This window comes from Chiloscyllium plagiosum, unplaced genomic scaffold (genome assembly GCF_037043375.1).
Source record: "Chiloscyllium plagiosum isolate Xiang-an unplaced genomic scaffold, Cpla_swu_hap1 HiC_scaffold_39, whole genome shotgun sequence".
Lineage (NCBI taxonomy): Eukaryota > Metazoa > Chordata > Chondrichthyes > Orectolobiformes > Hemiscylliidae > Chiloscyllium > Chiloscyllium plagiosum.
Window position 1 is genome coordinate 17911629 of NW_028270177.1, and position 24409 is coordinate 17936037.

Consider the following 24409-nt stretch of genomic DNA (forward strand, 5'->3'; position numbering starts at 1 on the left):
GGGCAGGAAGAACAACCGTGTCCCACAATCATGGATTACCCAGGAATACATTGTAGTTTTAAGTGAAAATCTTTGTTGGACCAAATAATTCTCTTATTTGCTTTTTCTCTGACATCTAAGAAATATTTTGAGCAACACATTTTCTTTTTAAAAAAAATACTGCTAAGGAGTGCTTGTAAAATTTAGAATTTTGTCTTTTGTACTGAATGTAAATTACTTTTATTGCAGAACTTCATTATCTGAGTTGCTTTACTCAGCCTGTTCTGTGACAGTTGGGTGTGTCATGTACAATTCCTCCATCTCAATGTTGAATACTGTCAATATTATATGCGAATAATGTTAACTGCAGAATTAATTTCAACCATTCTTACTTGCATGCAAAAAATAGAATTTTATCTACATAGGACAGATATTAACATGAATGATTTATTAACGTTAAGCAGCTATACCCTGGTTTCCCTCAAAACTGAACTTTCACAAAACATCTGACTTTAGGTAACATTCTAAAGCTAATGTAAAGGAAAGCAGAGTTAAATCTAAGGTCTGTCCTGTTTATTGGCAACTTTGGTAAAATCTGATTAAATGTTACTTCATTTCTTGTCTGTTTTGAAGGAGGCGAAACACTGGATGAATGTGGTCTACGTTATTTGCTTGCCATGCGCTTACATACATGTCTTCTGACATCTCTGCCGCCAGTCTACAGGCTTCAACTCTTGCATCAAGGTATGGGATTTGAGCAAAGTATCATTGTGCAACTTATAGTGAGCTTCACTATTTATTGATATAACTCCATAAATAGTATAATTAAAAGTAGTGGTTAAGTGAAAAAGTAGTAACTAAATCTATTGTTGGAATCTAAGCCGAACATACGAAGTTGCAGATCCACTGAGACTATAACTTGCCTGCCTGAACGTTAATGTCTCCATTGTCCTTTACCTCACTAATTTCCTTTTTCCCAGTGAGTAAACTTCAAGATTCAAAAAACAAATTGCTGGAGAAACTCAGCAGATCTGGGAGCTTCTGTGGGGAGAAAACAGTTAATGTTTCAAGTCCAGTTAGAAATGTCATCAGAACTGTTAACAGCTAGGTAAAAGTACTAGAAGAGTACAGCAGTTCAGGCAGCATCCAAGGAGCTTCAAAATCGACGTTTTGGGCAAAAGCCCTTCATCAGGACTAAAGGCAGTGAGTGTGAAGTGTGGAGAGATAAGCTAGAGGAGGGTGGGGGTGGGCAGAAAGTAGCATAGAGTACAGTGGGTGAGTGGGGGAGGGGATGAAGGTGATAGGTCAAACAGACCCCACCACCAGGGATATATTTCCCTCCCCACCCCTTTCCGCCTTTCGCAAAGACCGTTCCCTCCGTGACTACCTGGTCAGGTCCACGCCCCCCCTTCAACCCACCCTCCCATCTTGGTACCTTCCCCTGCCACCGCAGGAACTGTAAAACTTGCACCCACACCTACTCCCTCACCTCTATCCAAGGCCCTAAAGGAGCCTTCCACATCCATCAAAGTTTTACTTGCACATCCACTAATATAATTTATTGTATCCGTTGCTCCCGATGCGGTCTCCTGTACATTGGGGAGACTGGGCGCCTCCTAGCAGAGCGCTTTAGGGAACATCTCCGGGATACCCGTACCAATCAACCACACTGCCCCGTGGGCCCAACATTTCAACTCCCCCTCCCACTCTGCCGAGGACATGGAGGTCCTGGGCCTCTTTCACCGCCGCTCCCTCACCACCAGACGCCTGGAGGAAGATCGCGTCATCTTCCGCCTCGGAACACTTCAACCCCAGGGCATCAATGTGGACTTCAACAGTTTCCTCATTTCCCCTTCCCCCACCTCACCCTAGTTCCAAACTTCCAGTTCAGCACTGTCCTCATGACTTGTCCGGACTTGTCCTACCTTCCTATCTCCTTTTCCACCTATCCACTCCACCCTCTCCTCCCTGACCTATCACCTTCATCCCCTCCCCCACTCACCCATTGTACTCTATGCTACTTTCTCCCCACCCCCACCCTCCTCTAGCTTATCTCTCCACGCTTCAGGCTCACTGCCTTTATTCCTGATGAAGGGCTTTTGCCCGAAACGTCTATTTCGAAGCTCCTTGGATGCTGCCTAAACTGCTGTGCTCTTCCAGCACCACTAATCCAGAATCTGGTTTCCAGCATCTGCAGTCATTGTTTTTACCAGCTAGGTAAAAGTGGCATTTGTGCTGAAAATGAGGTGGGGGTTATGGTGGAAGGTGGAAAAGAAGGCAGAAATCAGAGACAGGGAGATATAAAAGGGATTTGCAGACAAGGGGTTTATTAATAGTAGACCAGGACAGAAGAAAAGCTGAATAAGTGATGATCAGAGCTGAGAGTGGGAGAGAATGGGTAGACTGTGCTGAAAGCAAATTTGTGGATGGTTTAAAAAAAATATGGAAGGCCAAATCAGGCTCTAAAGCTTTTGAACTCAAAGTCAAGTCCTAGTGATATACTGTTCTTCGAGCTTGCACTGAGGCTCGCTGGAACAATGCAGCAGGTCTGCGACGGAAATGTTGATGTAGGAATCTGGTGATATGTTGAAGTGGCAGGCAGAGGGTAATTTTTACGGACAGAATGTATGTATTCTGCAAAGTGGTTACCCAATGTATGTTTCATTTCCTTAATGCAGAAGAGTCCACACTGAACAGCGAATACAGTAGACTAGGTTGAATGAAGTGTAGGTAAGTCACTGCATCACCTGGAAGCTGTGTTTGAGGCTTTGGATAGTGAGGAGGAATGAGCTAAGTGGGCAGGTGTTTGCATGACAAGGTGCTGTGGGGCTCGAGGTGGTGTTAGGAATAGAGGAAGAGTGGACCATGGTGCCTCAGTGGGAGTGGTCTCTGTGGAACACTGACAAAGTCAGGGAGGGGAATGTGTGTCTGGTCATGGCACCCTGCTGAATGTAACAGAAATGGCAACTTACCATCCTTTGGATGCAGAGGCTAGTGGAGTGGTAAGTGAGGACTGGGGGAGGACTCTATCGTTGTCGTGGGAGAGAAGAGAAGGGTCGAGGGCAAATGAGATGGATTGGATTCAGGTAAGACTGCTGTCTACCAAGTGTTGGGGAATCCTTGGTTGAGGAAAAATATGGATATTTCTGAGGACCCTGATGGAAGGTGGTGTCATCAGAACAGCTTCAACAGAGACGGAGAAACTGGTGGAATGGGATGGAATCCTTGCATGGAGCAGGGTGTGAGGATGTATAGTCCAGGTAACTCTAGGAATGTAAGATTGAAACAAGGAATGTTTCACATACCTCTCAAAGAGACAGACATAACTGGGATCCATGTGAGTACACATGGCAACACCTTTCATCTGAAGAAAGTGTGAGAAGTTAAAGGAGAAATTGCTCAGAACGAGGATGAGCTTGGCCAGGCGAAGACGGGTAGTGGTGGATTCAGGCCTTCTTTCCAGGATGAAGTGGAAGGCCCTGAGACCATCCTGATGGGAAATGGATATGTAAAAAGATTGCATATCCATGGTGAATAGGAGGCACCTGCTGCCTGCAAACTGGAAATTCTGAAACCAAAGTAAGCATGAGAAGAATCACAGATGGAAGTGAAGAGGGATTGGAGAAGGGGTGAAAAATTTAGTAAAAAGAAGAAGAGAGGGGGGAATCTAAGATGACGGCGATCTGAGAAGATCACACTGCAGAGCTTCGCATCGCAGCAGGAGCAGGACAGTCCTTTAGCCCACCCAACCCAGGTCATCAGGATTTCTTGGGGTGTTGGAAAGATTGTGGAGCCCCAAGAAACATTTAAAAATTGACTTGCCTGTATTTTCAGCTGTCCAGAAATGCCTAAAAAGGGAGGAGGAGCATCTGAGGCCGGGCCTGCAGCTCAGCCTGCAGCAGCCTCCGAGGAGATTACTCTCCAGGACCTGGTGAATCAGCTCTTGAAATCTCGAGAGATGTTGGGGAAACAGATTGAATATAAGCTGGTTCCAGTCTCTCTCATGCTGCAGACGCATGAGCAGCAGCTGGGAGACCTGGAGAAGAGGACGGATGAGGTGGAGCACAGGGTCACAGTGATGGAAGCTGATGCCAGTTCATTCAAGGAAGAGATCCAAGCCCTGAAGACGCAGGTTTGTAATTTGCGTGACCAAGTGGATGATCTTGAAAACAGGGGCAGGAGAAAAAACATTCGGATCATCGGTCTGCCTGAGGGTAAGGAAGATGAGCAGCCTGCGGAATTTGTTGAAGATTGGCTGCCGAAATTCCTTGACTTGGAGACTGGCATGAGAGGATTGAAGATAGAGAGGGCTCACCGGGTCGCAGCACGGAGGTCGGGTCTGGGTCAACGCCCTCGTCCTTTCCTGGTGCGGTTCCATCATTACCGGGATAAGGAGAGAGTCATGGAGGCTTCCAGACTCCAGGGAAAGGATCCAAAGGCCCTAATTTACGAGGGGTCTAAGATCATGTTTTTTCAGGACTTTTCAGCGGCGGTGATCCAGAAACGAAAATCGTATGATGGTGTCAAGAGAAGATTGAAGGAGCTTGGGATTCAGTACTCCCTGAGATATCCGGCAGTGCTTCGGATCACCTTAGATGGATCCATGCATCTCTTTGACACATCGGAGAAGGCACGAGACTTTGTGGACAAACTAACCTAAGTTAAACAATTGTAGTATGTATAAATATAGTTGTTTGGGTATGCATTTATCATTCTGTAAAAGAAATGGAGGAAACCCGGTTGGAGCTTTGTTTTTCCCCTGTTTTTTCCTCGATTGATAATTTGGTTCAAACTGTCTGGCGGTGGTTAAGATGTACATTTTAAATTTCTAAGTTAGGACATACCAAAGGATGGGTGGGGTATTTATTCCCCTTTTTTTTTATTAAAGAATGTTTTTTTTTTATTCATATTGATATTCTATGGGGTGTTTATTCTTTTTAGCTTGTGCTTGCAATGCGGCTCTAGCTGGGAGAAGTGAAGCTGGTTGAGATGGTTAGATGTCTATTTATGGGCAGTTCGGGACGGGTAGTTGCCCCCTCTGGGCAGGGGGTGAGTTCCCCTACTCAGCGCTATTGGCGCTTTATAGTTGGTTTGTTTTCTGGTTTGTTTTGTTTTTTATTTTTAATAATTTTGTATGTTTGTTAAATGTCGTGGTTTTAGTTTATGTAGTTTTTTTATATTTGGTGGATCATGCGACACGAAGGCTCAGCAATTTGTGGTTCGGGTTCCTCCTCTCTGGAATTTAAATGTAATTGCGGAAGATTATGACTAATTATTTGATTAAATGGTGTACCTGGAATATCAAGGGAAGTCACTCACCAATTAAGAGGAAGAAGGTACTCTTGAGTCTTAGAAAGGAGGTGGATATTGCTTTGTTACAGGAGACACATTTGGATGACATGGAGCATCTGAAATTACAGCAGAATGGCTGTGACTGAGTTTATTTTTCATCATTTAGTACCAGAAGTAGGGGAGTGGCTATATTGGTTTGGAAAAATCTCTCATTTAAATTGTTGGAATGTGTTAAAGACACATATGGGAGGTTTGTAATTCTTAAAGCCTTGATAAATGGGGAAGAATATGACATTTTAAGTTAAGTCCCCCAGCTCATCCTCTTAAATTCTTGGTAGATGCTTTTTCTAAACTGATAAGTCTCCAGTCTTGGCACATCATTATGGGGGAGATTTTAACTGCCTCATGGTCCCCACAGTAGACAGGTTGCCTAAAGGTCCCTCGATACCCTCGGCACAAACTAAACAGTTATTGGGTTTGTGTGGGGAATTAAGATTGGTGGACATCTGAAGGTGTCTCCACCCTACAGGTAGGGATTTCACGTTTTTCTCCAAGCCGCACAGATGTCACACGAGGATTGATTTTTTTTTTCTGACCCCTGCGGTAACCCTGGATCTGGTGGCATCCTGTTCGATTGGTAATATTGCCATTTCTAATCATGGTCCAGTGTACCTCATGGTTAAAATTAAGGATGTTACAGTGGATTCAAGGTACTGGTGAATGGACCCCTTTATTCTCATGGACAGCAAGTTTGAAGAGTATTTCTCTAGAAAATTTCGGGCATTCCTAGACATCAACATAGACTCGGTTGATAGCTCATCTGTTCTCTGGGAAACTGCCAAAGCTTATGCCAGGGGGTTAGTTATTTCATATTCCACCAGTAGGAAGCGGCAGAAGGGTGAGCAGCAACATCTCCTTGAAGCACGGTTGAAGGCAGCCGAGAAGGCCTATTTTGACAGACCCTCGTTGGTCAAACAACAGAGGATTACGGCACTGCGGTTTGCACTAAATTCCGTGCACATGCAGATGGCAAAGAAGGAGCTGGCTTTTGCAAAACAAAGGTTATACAAGCATGGTGACAAGCCAGGCAAATACTTAGCATACCTTGCCAGAGAGAGAAGTGCCCCACAAACCATTACAGCGATTTGGGAAGGGTCTGGGAACCTAACATATGATTCTAAAAAGATTAATGTGGCATTCCAGAGATTCTACTCTAAATAATATCAGTCTGAGAATTGTGAGGAGGGGCAGGCCAAAATGGAATCTGTTTTAGAGATCTGAAGCTCCCGGGTGTGACTCCCGAACAACAGTCCTTTCTCAATGCCCCATTATCAGAGCAAGAAGTGCTGGAAGCTGTGAGACAGCTTCAGAGTGGAAAGGCGCCTGGTCCTGATGGACTTCCCAGTGAATTCTATAAGGAATTCACTGGGAAGGCCCGATGCTGAATATGTTTAATGATTCATACAGTCATGTTTGTCTCCCACCATTGAGGGTGAGTTGGAGGTTTGGATTAGGAATTGGCTGGATGGAAGAAGACAGAGGGTAGTAGTTGATGGCAAAGTTTCTTCATGGAGTGCCGTCACTAGCGGTGTTCCGCAAGGATCTGTTTTGGGACCATTGCTGTTTGTCATTTTTATAAATGACCTGGAAGAGGGGTTAGAAGGTTGGGTGAGCAAGTTTGCGGATGATACGAAAGTCGGAGGAGTTGTTGACAGTGAGGAAGGATGTGGCAGGTTACAGCAGGATATAGAGAAGCTGCAGAGCTGGGCAGAAAGGTGGCAAATGGAATTCAATGTAGCTAAATGTGAGGTGATTCACTTTGGGAAGAATAACAAAAAGATGGGGTACTGGGCTAATGGTCGGATACTTGGTAGTGTGGATGAGCAGAGGGATCTTGGTGTCCATGTACACAGATCTCTGAAAGTTGCCACCCAGGTAAATGGTGCGGTGAGGAAGGCATATGGCGTACTGGCTTTTATTGGTAGAGGAATTGAGTTCCGGAGTCCTGAGGTCATGATGCAGTTGTATAAGACTCTGGTGCGGCCGCATCTGGAATATTGTGTGCAGTTTTGGTCGCCATACTATAGGAAGGATGTGGAGGCACTGGAACGGGTGCAGAGGAGGTTTACCAGGATGTTGCCTGGTATGGAAGGAAGATCGTATGAGGAAAGACTGAGACGCTTGGGGCTGTTTTCATTAGAGAAAAGAAGGTTTAGGGGTGACTTGATTGAGGTGTACAAGATGATTAGGGGGTTAGATAGGGTTGACAGTGTGAACCTTTTCCCGCGTATGGAGTCGGGTATTACAAGGGGGCATAGCTTTAAATTAAGGGGGGGTAGATATAGGACTGAAGTTAGGGGTAGGTTCTTCACTCAGCGAGTCGTAAGTTCATGGAATGCCCTGCCAGCAGCAGTGGTGGACTCTCCCTCTTTATAGGCATTTAAGCGGGCATTGGATAGGTATATGGAGGATAGTGGGTTAGTATAGGTTAGGTGGGCTTGGATCGGCGCAACATCGAGGGCCAAAGGGCCTGTACTGCGTTGTATTCTTCTATGTTCTTCTATGTTCTATGTTCTATCTCTGAGAGAGGCCAATATTTTACTTATTCTTAAAAAAGGGAAGGATCAGGAAGACTGTGCTTCATACAGGCCCATCTCGCTCTTAAATGTGGACTTTAAGATCCTTTCTAAGGTTCTTGCGTTAAGGCTGGAGACTGTGTTACCTTCTATTATTAAAGAGGATCAGATGGGCTTCATAAAGGGTCGCTGATCCTCCAATAACGTTAGGAAGCAGCTTAACGTGATTCAAGCATGCCAACAGCATTCAGTCAATACAGGGATTGGTGATTTCTTTAGATGCAGAGAAGGCATTTGACCGAGTTGAGTGGCCGTACCTTTTCTATACTCTAGACCGGTTCGGTCTGGGCGAAGTTTTCATAAGATGGGTAAAGGTTCTCTACAGTATACCTTTCGCTGCGGTCATTACCAACGGAGTACGATCAAGCAATTTTAATATTTCTAGGGGCAGCCAGCAGGGCTGTCCCTTTTCACCATTATCTTTTACGTTGGTGATTGAACCGTTGGCAGAGGCCATTCGTCGGGATCTCAATATATTAGCTCCCGAAGTGGGATCAAAGTTACATAAGATCTTGCTGTATGCAGATGATGTTCTAATTTTCTTGACAAATCCAGCAGTCTCAGTGCCTTGCCTGATACAATGCATTCACACGTTTGGCGCTTTTTCACGATATAAGATTAATTTTGCTAAATCAGAGGCTATGCCTATGGGTGGTCTTATGAAAGAGTTGGCTCTTGAGAGTGACTATAGATTCCCATTTAGGTGGTCACAGGGGGGTTTTGTGTATTTGGGCATATTCAATACTCCAGTTCGGGATTGGCTATTCAAAGCCAATTTTACTCAATTATTTGAAAAAATTAAACAAGATCTCCAAAGGTGGGAGGCACTTCCAGTCTCATGGTTGGGTCGGATAGCGCTTATTAAGATGAATATTCTCTCTCGTTTGCTATACCCCATACGGAATGCTCCCCCTGATTTTCAATAAACAAACACTCAGGAGACTGAACAGTTGGTTCAGCTCCTTTATCTGGCACCATAAACGGCCCCTCATTAAATTAGCCAAAGTGCATTTGCCTCACAGATTGGGGGGAGCAGACCTTCCGGACGTTAAAAATTACCAGTTAAGCTCGCTTTTGACCTACGTAAGTGATTGGGTTTGTGGGGACCCTCTTTCAATATGGCTAGATATCGAAGTCTCCCAGGCAAGGTGCCCCTTATCAGTTTGCTGTTTTTGGACAAGGTGAGGACAGTCAGGGAATATTGCCATAACCCAATAGTCATCAATACTGTTAAAGCATGGAGGGCAATTCGGCAGAGGGAAGGTAATATTGGCAAAACATCTTTGTTTACACCTTTAGTGGGTATGCCGAGTTTTCAACCAGGTATGATAGATTCAGGATTTAAACGTTGGGCAGCTAGGGGTATATCTTGCATGGGTGATTTATTTGAGGGAGATGAAATGATGTCCTTCGATCAGTTAGTACGGATGTACGAGTTACTTAATAGAGACCTCTTTCGTTTTTTTTCAAGTTAGGGATTTTATTCAAAAAAGGACCACACTTTTGACTGATCCCTACAAATCTGACATAGAAAGAGGGGTACTAAGGGCTAAGAGTCTCTATCAGTACTCTATATCACCAATTGGGGAGTGCCACCTCAGATGAGTCTGATCGACTCTGCAAGATGTGGGAAAGAGAGCTGGATTAGATTACTTACAGTGTGGAAACAGGCCCTTCGGACCAACAAGTCCACACTGACCCGCCGAAGCGCAACCCACCCATACCCCTACATTTACCCCTTACCTAACACTACGGGGAATTTAGCATGGCCAATTGACCTGACCTACACATCTTTGGACTGTGGGAGGAAACCGGAGCACCCGGAGGAAACCCACGCAGACACGGGGAGAATGTGCAAACTCCACACAGTCAGTCGCCTGAGGCGGGAATTGAACTCGGGTCTCTGGCGCTGTGGGGCAGCAGTGCTAACCACTCTGCCACCGTTCTGCAAGATGTGGGAAAAAGAGCTGGGTGTTGAAGTTTCTTCCGAGGCATAGGAGAATATTTGGGAGAATGCGAGGAAGATATCAATTTGCATTAGGACCCATGCTTTACAGTTGAAGATTCTCCACAGGGTCCACTTCGCCCCAGACCGTTTGTCAAAATTTAAACCAGGGGTATCTTCAGCATGTCCCAAGTGCAAGGTCTGTACGGGTACTCTTACCCATTGTCTTTGGTCTTGTGACAGGCTTCAAACATATTGGAGCGCTGTAGTGGGTGCAATGGAGAGGATTTTAGGTGTAGGGGTGGAGAAGGACCCTATTTCGCTCCTTTTGGGCCTACCCATTGTATTTCCTGCAGACTCGCATAAGGCAAAACTTTTCAATATTCTTACGTTCTGTGCAAGGAAGAATATCTTAATCGATAGGATATCAGAAAAACCCCCAGGCATGTCGGGTTGGCGGAAGATTGTTATGGAGCATATTCCCCTGGATTTTCTCACAAATATGGTACACCACAAAACTGAGAATTTTTACAAGACATGGCAACCCTTTTTGAAATACCTGGACACAGATTTATCTGCCACAGTAACAAGGGCTTTTATATAGCCGTAACGATTGTGTTTCATGAGTCTAATATCCAGGGAGGAGGAACTGTGAATGTCTGAGTGTTTTTGGCTGGGCTGAGTTATTACTATTTATTTGTTTGTTGTTAGGTATTTATTTAGTTAGTTAAATAGTTAGTTTAGATTTTTTTTAAATTTTATACTTCTCTGTATATGTTTATACATTCGTATAGGAGGGTGGGCTGGGGAATTTGTTTTTATTATTTGGGTTTAGTTTTGTACTATTTTTTGTACTGTTTTGAATTGCATTGTTTTGTATTTATTGTAATTTTTAAAAATCTATTTTTTTCTTAATAAAAATATATTATAAAAAAGAAGAGAGATGTTCCTGGGGTAAAAAACTGGTGGAAACAATGGGTCTGCCCAGATGGTCCTGCATGTGGATTTGGAGAGTAGGTAGAAGCAGACTGTGTAGAATTGAGAGGCTATGAGCTGGGAAGCTGTCGGGCTGGGGACAGGTGGGGAGGGAGGGAAGATTCCCAGATGAGATAAGGCTAGTGACAAGCATAATGGCCTGAAGTTCGATAATGGGGTCATTGGTGTAGGGGAGATAGAAGGAGGAACAGCATCTCATTTTCAGCTTAGGGATCCTGCAGACTCTGGGACTCAACATTGAGTTTGATAACATTTTAGAGCCTGATTCATCCTTCCATGTTTTTACACATCCAATCCTGTCATGACATTGCTTGCTTATTGTGCAGCCAATCCATTCTCACTCACTCAGGCCTATTATCATCTTTCACCTTAGCCTATTCATTTTCACTTAATCAGTTTCTTTTCTATCTTTTCTATCAATAATTCCCTTGTCAGTCTATCCTTTTTATATCTTTCTCTCCGGGTTCCATCTACACCTGTCCGCTCAATGCCTTCACTTCTCCTCATCCTCCTGTTTAGCGGAGCTACCAGTTTTTCCTAGCTGCTATCAGTTCTGATGATGAGTCACTGGATTTAAAATGTCAACAGTGTTTTCTCCCACAGATACTGCCAGACCTGCTGAGTTTCACCAGCAATTTCTGTTTTAGATCTTCAACATCTGCAGTTCTTTTAAACAAAAGTCTTTGTTTTATTTTAAATTCAAGATTTCCTTTGTTTCCTCCTTGGTTTCCTAAACTTCCTGATCTCAAACAACCCAATGCTCCTGTCCACACCCTCTGGATTTCCAACCAACTCTGTTCCCTTTACATTCAGCAACAATACCTTTTGCCATATTGTCCTTGCTCTCTAAAACTCTCAGCATCTCTGCCTGCATCTTTTTCGTTACTGTTACAAACTGCGCAAATTTCTTGTGTACATCCATTTCCCCACTCCTCACCCTCTGTTTATTCCATGCAGTTCAATGCCTATTCTGGATCCATTCTTTGTACATAATCAGCATTACTGAAATGTAAGTTGTTGTTGCATATATATAAAACAATATGTAGAGCACTGTACAAAGGGGAAAAATAAATCCAGGCAACTAGTTTTCAGCTGGAAAGCTATGGAAACAGCTGCATGTCGCATCTCATCTTGCCTAGTAGCAGGAAGATACTGCAGTTGGAGAGCAACAATATAAAAGAATATGAAAATGATTCAAAGTGTTTTGTCTAAAGTAAAATGCTCTAAGTTCTGGCTGTTCTTTGAAATGCAATTACGCTGAAAAACAGTTGATAGAAGCAAGATCTTCTTTACAAACCATGATAGTGCCAGGGCTGTGGTAAAAATATTTTGTCCTATCAGCATAGACCTATGCTGTGTTTAACTTAAAGCCATTACCTGTTCGCAATTGGGGATTTTAGCGAATATAAGTGGTATAATAACAAAAATGCTTTTTTTTTTTGGTACTTTTCTCCCCCTTTCTATACACGTATTTTTATTGCATAAGAGCAATCCCCTAGTACAGTGGTTTTCAGCCAGTGTGCTGCAAAATCTTTGGGAAGCAATTCTGCTTAATGGAGCATCGAAGCCTTGCCCCCTGCTTCAGATCTCCTCCAGAGCTTCAAAGTCTATTATTCTCCCTGTTGACTGTGCATGCCTAGACTTCTCATACTGCTCATGTGGTATGAAAATAGTCAATGTTCCACTGAATTCTTTGTCCCATTGAAGTGTGCCCTGATACTGAAAAGGTTGGGAACCACTGCCCTAGTATCCTGACCAACTGGCTCTTCTCTATGCTTAAATAATGATGGCATCATAGCTGCAGTTAATCATGTTCTTATGCACTTACAACCTGGGGTATCCTCTTTCTCAGCTCAAAGTTTGTAGCAGCCAGGTTGTTCCATTATTGCATTCTGCAAACTCAGAATTAACTAGGGATCAATGATCAAGACACTGAACATTGCATTCATCACAGATTCATTTGTCTCTCAAATGATGCAGTCTGTTCTTTGTGGAATTGTTGTGATTCTATAAGGTACCGTTAACTATGTAAAACTCCTCAAATCACCTCACTGATCATTAAATTAACCCGAAGCTATTGTTGCAAATGTCGAATTGGATAGGTTCCCCAAACTGCTTCAAAATGGAGAAAAATAAGCGATTAGCATCTGGTTTGGGATGACAGAAGCTAGGACGAGGAATGGAGTTGGGCAAGGGATGAATAACCTATCTTAGATTTTCCTAGTTTGTAGTTGGAAGCATTTCTGGTTCAACTATGAATTGACATTGGATTACTTGACACAGTTGTTAGCACTCTTGCCTCTGAGTCATATGATTATGGGTTCAGGTGCCATTCCTGTTCTTGATTACTACACAAAAATCAAAGCTGACAATCTACTGGAGTGTTGCAGTGCTATTGTTCATAGTATAATGGTACTGTCTGTACATCTGGCCCAATGCTCCAAATTCAATTATCATATCAGGATTTATCATCTGGGGAAGGGAGCATTCATGATGCAATTTATTGGGTTACTAATCAGCATGAAATCCTCCTATCACATCCCACTATTCTAATGGTGGAAAAAAATGTTTGAAGATATGCTTTTCAAAGACAAAAAGGAATGTTATCAGCAAAGCATGACAGAAAGCATTTGTTGTGAGACAGGAAGTGAATGCTGCATGCAAGATTTGTAAAAATAAATCATTTTTGAGAGGTGATTAATGGGAGCTCTTATAATTATGTGAAACTAAGCCAGTACTTATAGATAACATCTCTTGAGAGGTAACGGTATATGATAAAAAGAGGGACAAGCAAGAAAGCTTGGGGTACTTCAAGGACAAACTGTGTGAGATTTTTTTAACAGGTGGAAGGGTAACCAAACAGAAAAGGACTGCTGAGAAAAAGTAATGGAAGAGAATAGAGTGGTATATAACAAAATTACTGAGGAACAGAGATTATCATGCAACAAGACTGCAGTTGCAAAGGGGGCTGGATAGTACATGCCACAGCTAGCAGTGTTTCTGTTGGGTGTTGAGGCTACATGTAAAAGAGTCAATTGAACTGGTTATAAATTGAATTGATTGCAGTAATACAACTAGCATAGGCAGTGGAATAGAAGTGGACAGCTCTTTTTAAACACTGACATAAACAAAGATGGGAAGAAGGGGGGCATATGGGAGCTGCCCTACATGCATCAGGGCTACCTCCCAACCCCTTCCTAAAATGCCACCCATTCTTCCACACTACTTCTCCAATACAACCTGGTCCCACACTCTGCACCCCACACACATGACCACTCCACAGCATGAAATCCTGGGACTTGTTTTCTTTGAAAGGTCATTTTCCTCTTTGGTCTCCTTGTACATTCTGGGCAGTGCCACTTTAAAGCTATGGGAGCAGAATTCAGCCATTCAGCCCATCAAGTCTGTTCTGCTATTCGATCATGGCTGACATGTGGCCACTATTACATTGTGGAAGTGCTGAACAATCAGTTTCACTGACAGCTGAAGTCGGCAATACCACCTCCTGAATAAGGAGTGAAAGTTCACTCTGAGTCATTTTAGCATGCCCTGCAGTTGTCCATTCTCTATATACTTGTGCCTGGAATGTTGGTGGTACTTGATTCTCTTTTGGTTAAAGGACAAAATAAAAGGAAAACTTCTGAAATATAAACAGGAAATTCTGGGATAAGTAAGAGCAAAGTTTAGTCATAAGAAGTAATGGAGCTAAGGAATTGACATACATTTCTTTGACTATGAATATATATGTTAAGTAGATTTTAATTTTTATCTAAATCAGTCCTAACTGTATGTGATAGAAGGTATATTTTGTGTTTATTGTATTAAGATTTCTTTTTTCCATATCGATTATTCAGAAATATTATTTGTTGCTTTGAACTTGTAAAGTCATAGAGTGAGGAATCCAGTCTAATACCTTGACATATCTATAAATGCTTAAATTTCTGCTTGAGTTAGTGTAGCATTTCTCGGGACACAGAAATTGTTATTGTACTTTGTAGGTTTGTCCACATGCCACTTTGCCTGGGCCTTTCATTCTGAAGCTGAAGAGGAATTGCTTAATATGATTCCTGCCATGCAGAAAGGAGATCCTCAGTGGTCTGAGCTGAAAGCTATGGGAGTAGGCTGGTGGGTTCGAAACATCAATACACTCCGCAAGACCATTGAGAAGGTATTGTAATTGTAACTATACGTTAAGAATTTACAAATAAGTGTACATAGAAATTGGCGAATAAACATATTCAGTAATATAAACGCAATATTCCACAAATTTTGGGTGCAACACAATGGGGGAATTTTGTTTTTGCAACTTGAATGACATGTTTTGCTTTATCGAGATGTTTTACAATAGCAAAATGTGGACTTCTCATTTGCAGTTGAAAGTAAAAGCATCACTATATGTCATGATGGTCATTACTTCTTCGCATCATGACCGAGTTGTAATAAATGCAAGTCCTTCCATTATTGTGCTCAGCTTGAAGAGAATAATAAGACAAGTAGGAGAAGGACAAGGCCATAACACCCCTCAAACCTGCTCCATCATTCAGTAAGATCATAGCAGATCCTGTATTTTGGTCTCAATTCCTCTTTTCTGCCAGTCCTGTAGTCCTCAGTTCCTGTATAGTTCAACAATCTGTTCATCTCAGCCCTGAAAATATTCAATGACTAACTTGCACAGTTGTCTGGGATAGAGAATTCCAAGGGTTCAAGGTATCCTCCTCATCTCAACCTTAAGTGACCCTTTATTCTGCAATCATGTTCAATTCATTATGTCAGCATCTACCCTCTAAGGCTTTTCAGAATCTTCTTTGCTCCAATAAGATCACCTCCTATTCTTCTCAACTTCAATGAGTATACACTCAAACCTGTCAACCTTTCCCTAAGGATAATCCCTTTGTTCCAAGAATGAATCTAATTTTGACATCCTACAGTGATTTGATAGTAAATCACGAGCACTTTTTTTTGTAGAATGCTTGCTAAATTTTATTTACTTAGTTTACGAAAATGAGGTTACATTTGCCAGTAAAAGGATTAACTGTTTTTTATTCTCAAACTGTGAGTAGATTTCTTTAAAGTAGCTTTGGCTTTCCCGGATAATTCAGTGAACATATACAGCCAAAGATGTGAAACAGAATGTAACAAATATGGCCATAGCTTTTTGATTTTGGTCTGCATTGTGTTACCTCATCTCTAGGTGAGTATCAAAGAACAAGCTACATGGAATTTGAGCCAGAGGAGAGAAAAAACCTTAAATTACTGGCAGTGAAAATATCTAAATGTCACTGGTTGAAATGATTAAGTGTGATTGTGATTGTTTTGACGATTCTTGAATAACCTGCTGGACCTCACTATCTCGACTCCTACATGAAAATTTACAAATTTAGATGTGATACCATAGGGATTGTAATGTCCAGGAATGATAGTTTCTGTAGACAAAATTTAAACAAATACATCCAAGGATTTCCATTGCTCGAATTGTACGATGTAACTTCCTTGCCATATTTTCAGGCAGCTGTACAGTACTTCCTTTTTTGTATTTGTAATTTTTATACAGCCATTACTAGTTTAATAATCAACTGTAAAATACAAATTAATATTTCTGCAGGCAAAGGTGTATAGGGAATTCTTGAATTAACACAGAAATCAGGAGAACTTGTGATCTGCCCAGTGGGAATAAATAGAGTGACAGTGATAATTGAACTTTATTGGCGTATAGTAATTTTAACTCTGCTTTGGTCCATTTTACTGAGGACCAAGTTAAGATTAGATTAGATTACTTACAGTGTGGAAACAGGCCCTTCGGCCCAACAAGTCCACACCGACCCGCTGAAGTGTAACCCACCCAGACCCATTCTCCTACATTTACCCCTTCACCTGACACTATAGGCAATTTAGCATGGCCAATTCACCTAACCTGCACATTTTTGGATTGTGGGAGGAAACCAGAGCACCCGGAGGAAACCCACGAAGACACTGGGAGAATGTGCAAACTCCAAACAGTGAGTCGCCTGAGGCGGGAATTGAACCCAGCTCTCTGGCGCTGTGAGGCAGCAATTCTAACCACTGTGCCACCGTGCCGCCCACAAAGATCAGCCCTGAGTCACAATTGTTCATAGAATCCTCCTTATTTGGCTCCTAGTCCATCAATATAAAATTCTTGTGCCCAAATGGCATTAACATTCCCTTCTTGAAATATCCAAAATTCCTGTGACCCTTTATTGTTTGGATTCCAAGCTCTGTTGTCTCACTACCTCCATTTGGTCTTAAACTTGATCAAAGAAAGGATTTTAATCAGTCACTTTTAAGGAGCTTTGTGGCACAGTGATAGTATCTCTGTCTCTTGGCCAGGAGGACCAGATACAAGTCCTACCTGCCCCAGGTGTGCCATAACATGTTCAAATGAGTTGATTAAAATCACTATCAGTCTGTTTCTGAATTTCTCTACCTTTGCCTCAGAGCCCGCTTTTCTTACACATTTATGAAGTGACTTGCAGCTTTAGTGTCTGTTAAAGGCATTGCTGAGAAAAAGATTCATTTTGCCAAAGCTTTTCCTCTTGTACTCATCAGGACATTTTACAAGAATACAAATTCAAGGGAAAAACCAACATTTATACTGCATGACAAGAGAACACTGAATGATTGATTCGCAAGTGAACTTTGGTAGAGGCATTGCCTATGGAGAATGCAGTGATTAATGCAGGTTAATAGTTAAGCTTTGTTAAAGTTTAAACTGGGCAGTTTAACACTTTGATCAGGGCATTTACTTGAGAAATGAATCAGTGGCTGGTCTTATGTTGTTGAGTTGAAACAGGCTCAGTGTATGTAATTGTTCTTTATCTCTGCAAAGAGCCTGTGTGTTAATATATGTAGCTTCAAGTACATGCAACACAGCAAGCCCAACTAGCAATCCCAAATTCAGTTACCAGAATAATTCCTCACAAACTCAAATTATCTAGCACGTGTAAAGTTACATCTAGAGTCAGACACTGTTGCAAGTTTTGCAAGTACAGGCTTTGGTACAGCCAGTATTTTGTTTGTTGCAAACAGCTGAAGGGACATACTGATGCTACAGTGTACTTTTTAAAATATTACTCAAGGCTCGTACTATCAAACGATTGTCTTTTAAAGGCCTTATGTGAATATAAATTTTGTTGCTCTGTTATCAACGTTGTCATTACCTCTTTTCTGTTTTTCCTCCATACTGTTTGTATTTCCTACATTTTATCATTTAAATTATCTGCCTAAATTATAACCATCAAATGCTTTTTCAAGTTTTCATGTTGATTAATCTTTCTGTTTGTGGGAATTGATTTTCAGTATTTTCCTTACCTTTCCTTTTTTTTCTGGAATAAGCTTCGCACTCCTAAATGCTTCAGATTTCAAGTCTACAGTTCTGTTTCTCAATGTGTCTACAGATTTATTCACAGTTTCTTTTCCATAGTTTTGCAGCCCATATATATATTCCAATAGTGACTAATTCCTTGCTATTGTCTGTGTAATGCAAAGTGGTTCTTTTTAGGCCATATTTCTGTTTTAACCCCATTTACATTGGTGCTCTACTTCCTTCTAATTATATCTACTACTATCACTCCCTTTAAAAGTGAAAAATCCAGTTATATATTGTTACCAATATGGACTCTGGCAACAGTACTTTAGATGTAGCAGTTGTGTCACAATTCTAATTGCATCAGTTGCTCCCAATCCCAAATGCGAGGATATATTTGTGAAAGTGTTTTATTTTCACTTTTTACACAGGTTGCTAAAGCTGCTTTCCAAAGGAATAATGCTGCAATGGATGCTGCATTATTTTATCTTGCTATAAAGAAAAAGGCTGTACTTTGGGGCTTATTCAGGTATGTCTGTAATAAAAATACATACTAAGGCCATTTAGGACAAAAGTGAACAGCGAAGCTTTTTTGTTAATATCTATTCTCACTTCAAGTTGTGTCTTTCGAACAGCGCTAACCCTGAATATTGAAAATCGCATGCCATTATCTTTTGTAAACCTCAATGATAAGGCTGTCTGTATTTCTTCTATTACTGATTTGACTAAGTTGGTTTGAGAACTCTTTACATTAAATAATGACCTCTTCTCCATCTCAGCAAAATAGTTTTTATTTAGTATGGAAAGGTTTTTTTCTTTGTTTCTTCTCTTCTGCTCAAACAGGAACTAAGTTAGGGGAAGATTGTAATTTTGAAAATATTGTGTCTCAGTTATGTTGTTTATGCTATCCGAAGCTTCTACCATGAACCCAGCATGGATGTTTAGTCATCTGGGTTACTTTGCCAATTAATTTTAAGTCCACTTTGATACTTTCCACAATGCTTTTCATGCAGTCCTACATAATCATCAAAAGTTTGATCCTCGCTATCCTTTACCTAACTTCAAGATAGATATTGATTTTGTGTTCTTCATTTTGACAGTAAGTGCCCAAGTTTGTTTTCAGTGTAGATCTATTTCTTCTGCCAAGCAGAAATGTATTTTTCTTGTTTTGGGTTACATTCTCCAATAAACATAGCGGTAAATCCTGAAAAAACTATACTACAGTTTTCCCTTAAGCCAATGCTTCAGGCAAAGCATTAGAAAGACACTCCGAATTCTTTCTTGAATGTGTAACTGTCACCTCAGATTCATAACTACTGGATGCCCTATTAAACTGGAAACCCAAAGATTTGGCAGTAGCTTCAACTGAAGGGTTGGCATAGTTTAGAAATCAGAATATTACTGGAGGGAAAATGGTTGGCAAGTTTGGAATTGTTTATGAAGAGCTGACGTGCTGAAGATCAGAAGGTCTCACGTTTGTTTAAAAATGTTGAGGAATTGGGAAATTCATGTGTAATGTATTATTTCTTTATACCAGTGTTCACAAATCAAGATTGTCAATAGATTTGACTTAATTATTATCAGGTGTAATTTGTTAGAAAATAATGTGAAAAGTGTAGTATAGTGTTGTCATTCTCCCGCGCCATCTTGAAACACAGAAAAATATACCAAAACATTGAATTTAAAAGCAGAAAAATAAAGAAATAAAGTACAGCTTTAGAGTCCTTCTTGTCAAGTGCTCAGCCATGAGCCTGGAGCAGCTAGCCACGAGTTCCCACACTGCACTGCTGGAACAAGAGTCACCACCTTTTGGTGCCATCTTGCCTCCACCAACACGGCTGTCACTATGAGCCCTCAGTGGACTTGCCACTGCAACCACCACCGATGCCACTGGGTCCCACACCAGCCCAAACTCTATTCTGCTGCCAAGAGTCTGCTCTGGGCCCACCTTGCCAATACAGCTACCACCTTAGGCCATAGACAGAGGAGCAGAAGTTAGGTAATTCAGCCCATCAAGTCTGCTCTGCTATTCAATCATGTCTGCTAATTTTCTCAACCCCCTTCTCCTGCTTTCCAACGACAAAGGGTTATGGGGAGAAAGCTGATTCCAGGGAAGGTGGGACTGACATATGAGGAGAGATTGACTGATTAGATTAGGATTGTTTTCGCTGGCATTTAGATGAATGAGGGGGGATCTCATAGAGACTTATAAAATTCTCACAGGACCAGGTAAGGTAGATGCCGGTTGTCCAGAACCAGGGGTCACAGTCTGAGGATTCAGGGTAGACCATTTAGTACAGAGGTGAGAAGACATCTCTTCACCCAAAGAGTGGTGAACCTGTGGAATTCATTACCACGGGAAGTAGCTGATGTTAAAACATTGAATGTATTCATGAGGTAGCTAGATACAGCACTTAGGGTGAATGGGGTCAAAGGTTATGGGGAGAAAGCAGGATTAGGCTATTGAGTTGGACGGTCAGCCATGGTGGGGCACGCTCAAAAGGCTCAATGGTCTTCTTCTGCCCCTGTCTTCTATGTTTCTGTGTCTGACGCCAGCCCAAAGCCTGCCTTCACCGCAGCCTCCATGTGTCTGCGCTGGATGCAGATGCCACACAGAACCAAAACTCACTTCTGCTGCAGCAGCTATGTGTTGGTGAAGGGCTCACCTCATCAATGCAGAAGCTGCTGGGAGCTTAAACGCATCTCTGATGCCTCCGCCACGAGTCTGAACTGGTCTCACCTCGTGGCAGCCACAAGTCTGTTATGGACTCGCCCTGCCGCCGCCATGACCGAGCTCTTCGCAAGAGGCAAGTAAAAGGAAGAAAAAGAACAAGAAAAGAGAATTAGGAAAAGAAAAGCAGATGAGCCCCAGGCTCAGGAGCCTTACTGAACTGCCATTTTGGATTTCCAAAAGTGCAGGCAGCTTAAGACAAAATAGCATGGGAATTTTAATTTACAGATATAACTTATTAATATAGCCAAGGATTGAATTTGACCATCTCAGGTAGTTGATAGCTCGAATTCATCTATGGTAGTCATGCTGAGCTAGCTGATTTTCAGTGCATCAATAAAGATCTGGACTTCAGCCAGAAGATACAACTTTCCTACTTTTTATTCCATGAAATATTTTGATATTTTCTGTTGGTTTTTGCACAATATAACTTGTATATTGATATGATTTATGCATATAGAAAGCCACGTGCAGTACCATCTAAATGCGTTTTGAAAATATTCATGCACATGTTAAAAGGTAGAGAATTGCAGGATTATTTAAATTTATCAATTCACAACTGCAATGCTTTGTTATGCATAACATTTGAAGAATGATGAGGAGCATACAAAGTAGATGTTCTGCTTTTTACTTCAAATGGCTTGTGTTGGTATAACTTCATGTGTTCGAATCTAACAGAACTGTTGTGTATTTGTCTCAGATCTCAGCACGATCAAAAGATGACCGAGTTTTTCAAACACAATTTTAGTGAAGACAGATGGCGTAAAGCAGCTTTGAAAAATGCATTTGCTTTGCTGGGTAAACAGCGATTTGAACAGTCTGCAGCATTTTTCCTTTTGGCTGGTTCTTTAAAGGATGCTATTGAGGTAAGGTTGGTCATCCTTGTTCAAATCATAATTGCCTTTCTTCATGGTAACCTCTAGTCACAACAACAATTTGTTTTTAATAATATTTAACTGCTGTAACTGATAACCCTTTTTACTTAGAGCTAAAGCTCTGAGGATTTCCCCGCTTAGTAACAATGTATTTGAGGTGCCAAGGTTATTAAATTAATAAGTAACAACATTTAATTTTGTAGTGTCGTTTCAAGTTCTAATCTTTGTCTTTCTTCTAAGGAGAAAATATGATTTATAATATTTTTAATATCATAATTCCAAATGTTGCAATAAAACTATAGTACTTTTCCTGCAGAATCATTTGCCATTGTTTACTCTCACTTGTGCATGGTTTCCTGACTTCTAATCTTCACAAAGGCAGGACTTTTGCCCATGTCTTGACAGGTGTGTCTCGAAAAAATGGATGACATTCAGTTGGCCATGGTTATTGCAAGATTGTATGAAGCTGACTATGAAACATCCTCTACCTGTAAATTCATTCTCTATGAAAAAGTTCTGGGCTGTAAAGCAGACGGATCTGAATTTGTGCCAAGCCAATTGCATCCAGATCCATTTTTGCGAAGTATTGCATATTGGACTCTGAAGGATTACTCTAAGGCATTGGATACACTTCTGGAACAACCTATAAAGGGTAGTGACAAGCATCCAGGTATGAAGAATCAAGTGAAGAGTATACTACAGTCTCTTACCTGTCACTCAGCTAGCTTTGTACTCATGCTGCCCCTGTCTCTTTTATTCCAGAGAATTTAATTTTGTTAAAGCCCCTATTTTGTTGTGCTTTAGCTGCATTATTTGGGTGATTTTATTTTCCTTTGTATCTAGATTTTAGTCCTTGAAATTGAGTCATGTAGCACTCTTTTATCACATCCTAGATCAGGTCTTATATCACTAAAATGGCAAGTGCCACCTCAGGCAATAGTCGATGAAACCAATCCAAAACCACGTGCAAAAAGACAAACCTTTCTGGATGCCTAACCCCACAAAGTGTAACCTCTGTCTCGTGGGCTACTGCTGGCTAACACCATCACCCTACAATTACTGATTGCTCATGTGAGATCCTTGTTAAACCCCTTCCCTCCTCAGCTTACTCGCCTCCACTCTCCACCCAGAGCCTGATACATGATGTCATAAGGCTCAGACCTTGTGAATGGTTACCGCACAATGGGTTGCTTCAAAATTTCAAATGACTATGTCTAAACTTGTAACTCTAACTGCTGTAAATATGTCTTTCTGTTATGTTACAGGAGTCCTCATAAAATCTTGCAATCCAGTAGTATTCAGCTTTTACAATTATCTTCGTGCTCACCCTTTGTTGATGCGGAGACATTTTGCTTCACCTGAAGGATCTTTGGCTACTTTAGGACTTGTAACAGACAAAGGCAGTGAAGATGAAATCAACCTTATTGAGAGGAAATTATTTTTTTCCACAGCAAATGCCCACTTTAAAGTTGGCTGCCCTGTCTTAGCTCTTGAGGTACTGTCTAAGATACCAAAGATCTTGAAAAAATCAAAAATATCCTTCAAAAGTGAAAAGGGCAAATTGAGTACCCAAGGGCAAAATAGTGTTGATAATCGTGGTGGAATCACTGGATGTACTGAGTGGTCGCAGACTGTAGCAGATTCTTCTGGTCTGGATGGGGGAGCCAGTAATACTGCTGGCTTTGATTGGAGTCAGCCAATAATGTCATTTGCTGAAGAACCACTAAAACTTGAATGGGATGATGAGAAAGATGATGAATTTGAAGAGGAGGATGCTGGTGGGCTGAATATGAAAGATGCAGAAATAAAGCACAGGGCTGACGATAAGAAAAAATGTATTCCTGAAGAGTCTCGGTCTCCTCCAAAAGAAGATTCCACTTCCTCTGACTCATGGGTTGATGTAATTGCAGAACAGTTAAAATTCAGAGCATGCTTGAAAATCCTAATGACTGAACTTAGGACATTGGCTACAGGATATGAAGTAGATGGAGGGAAGCTCCGATTTCAACTGTACAACTGGTTAGAAAAAGAGATATGTGCAATGCATCAAATCTGCAATTATAAAACTGAAACTAAAGACTCTGTCATTGACATTGATACAAAAACCAGTAGCTCACTTGACCAGGAGGATATAACTGAAAACACAGAAGGAGCTTCATATGAAAGGCATCAGATTGATCGGCGGAGGCTACAAGCAAAGCAAGAACATGCAGAAAGACGGAAATGGTGGCTGCGGAAAAATCAAGCCCTGCTTCGAGTTTTTCTAAGCTATTGCAGTTTGCATGGAGCTCAAGGTGGTGGCTTAGCTTCAGTCAGAATGGAACTTATCTTTCTATTACAAGAATCACAGCAGGTATAAGACTCTAGAAGTGGTCAGTAAATGAAGCAGAGTGAAATACCACCATATGGCTTTAATTGTGAGAATCCAGACGTCCTACACTTCAATGTTTTCAATTAAGTAACATATTTTGCTTCATGTTTCCTTATATATACTGGTTAAAAGTGTATTTTTGTTTTTCACATTTTTCTTTTTGCTGTTGTACTATGTCTCCCACCCCCATAAAGAAAAATGAATAGACTGATTTCAAAGGTCTCCACTGGCTGGAAGAAGGCAGTAGCATAAATTGCAACACT

The 24409-nt window shown here is 41.4% G+C and overlaps 1 protein-coding gene across 5 annotated transcripts in view; it reads left to right on the forward strand.

The window, feature by feature from the left end:
• Nucleotides 1-24409, forward strand: part of dmxl2 (Dmx-like 2) — a 143211-nt gene that overhangs the window by 69144 nt on the left and 49658 nt on the right. For all 5 annotated transcript variants that reach the window (XM_087981189.1, XM_087981187.1, XM_087981188.1 and 2 more), the window contains exons 19-24: nucleotides 613-723; nucleotides 14847-15016; nucleotides 18601-18698; nucleotides 21601-21766; nucleotides 22181-22445; nucleotides 23041-24128. In XM_087981189.1, the coding sequence (XP_087837315.1) occupies nucleotides 613-723; nucleotides 14847-15016; nucleotides 18601-18698; nucleotides 21601-21766; nucleotides 22181-22445; nucleotides 23041-24128 (1898 nt within the window). The remainder of the gene's footprint in view (nucleotides 1-612; nucleotides 724-14846; nucleotides 15017-18600; nucleotides 18699-21600; nucleotides 21767-22180; nucleotides 22446-23040; nucleotides 24129-24409) is intronic.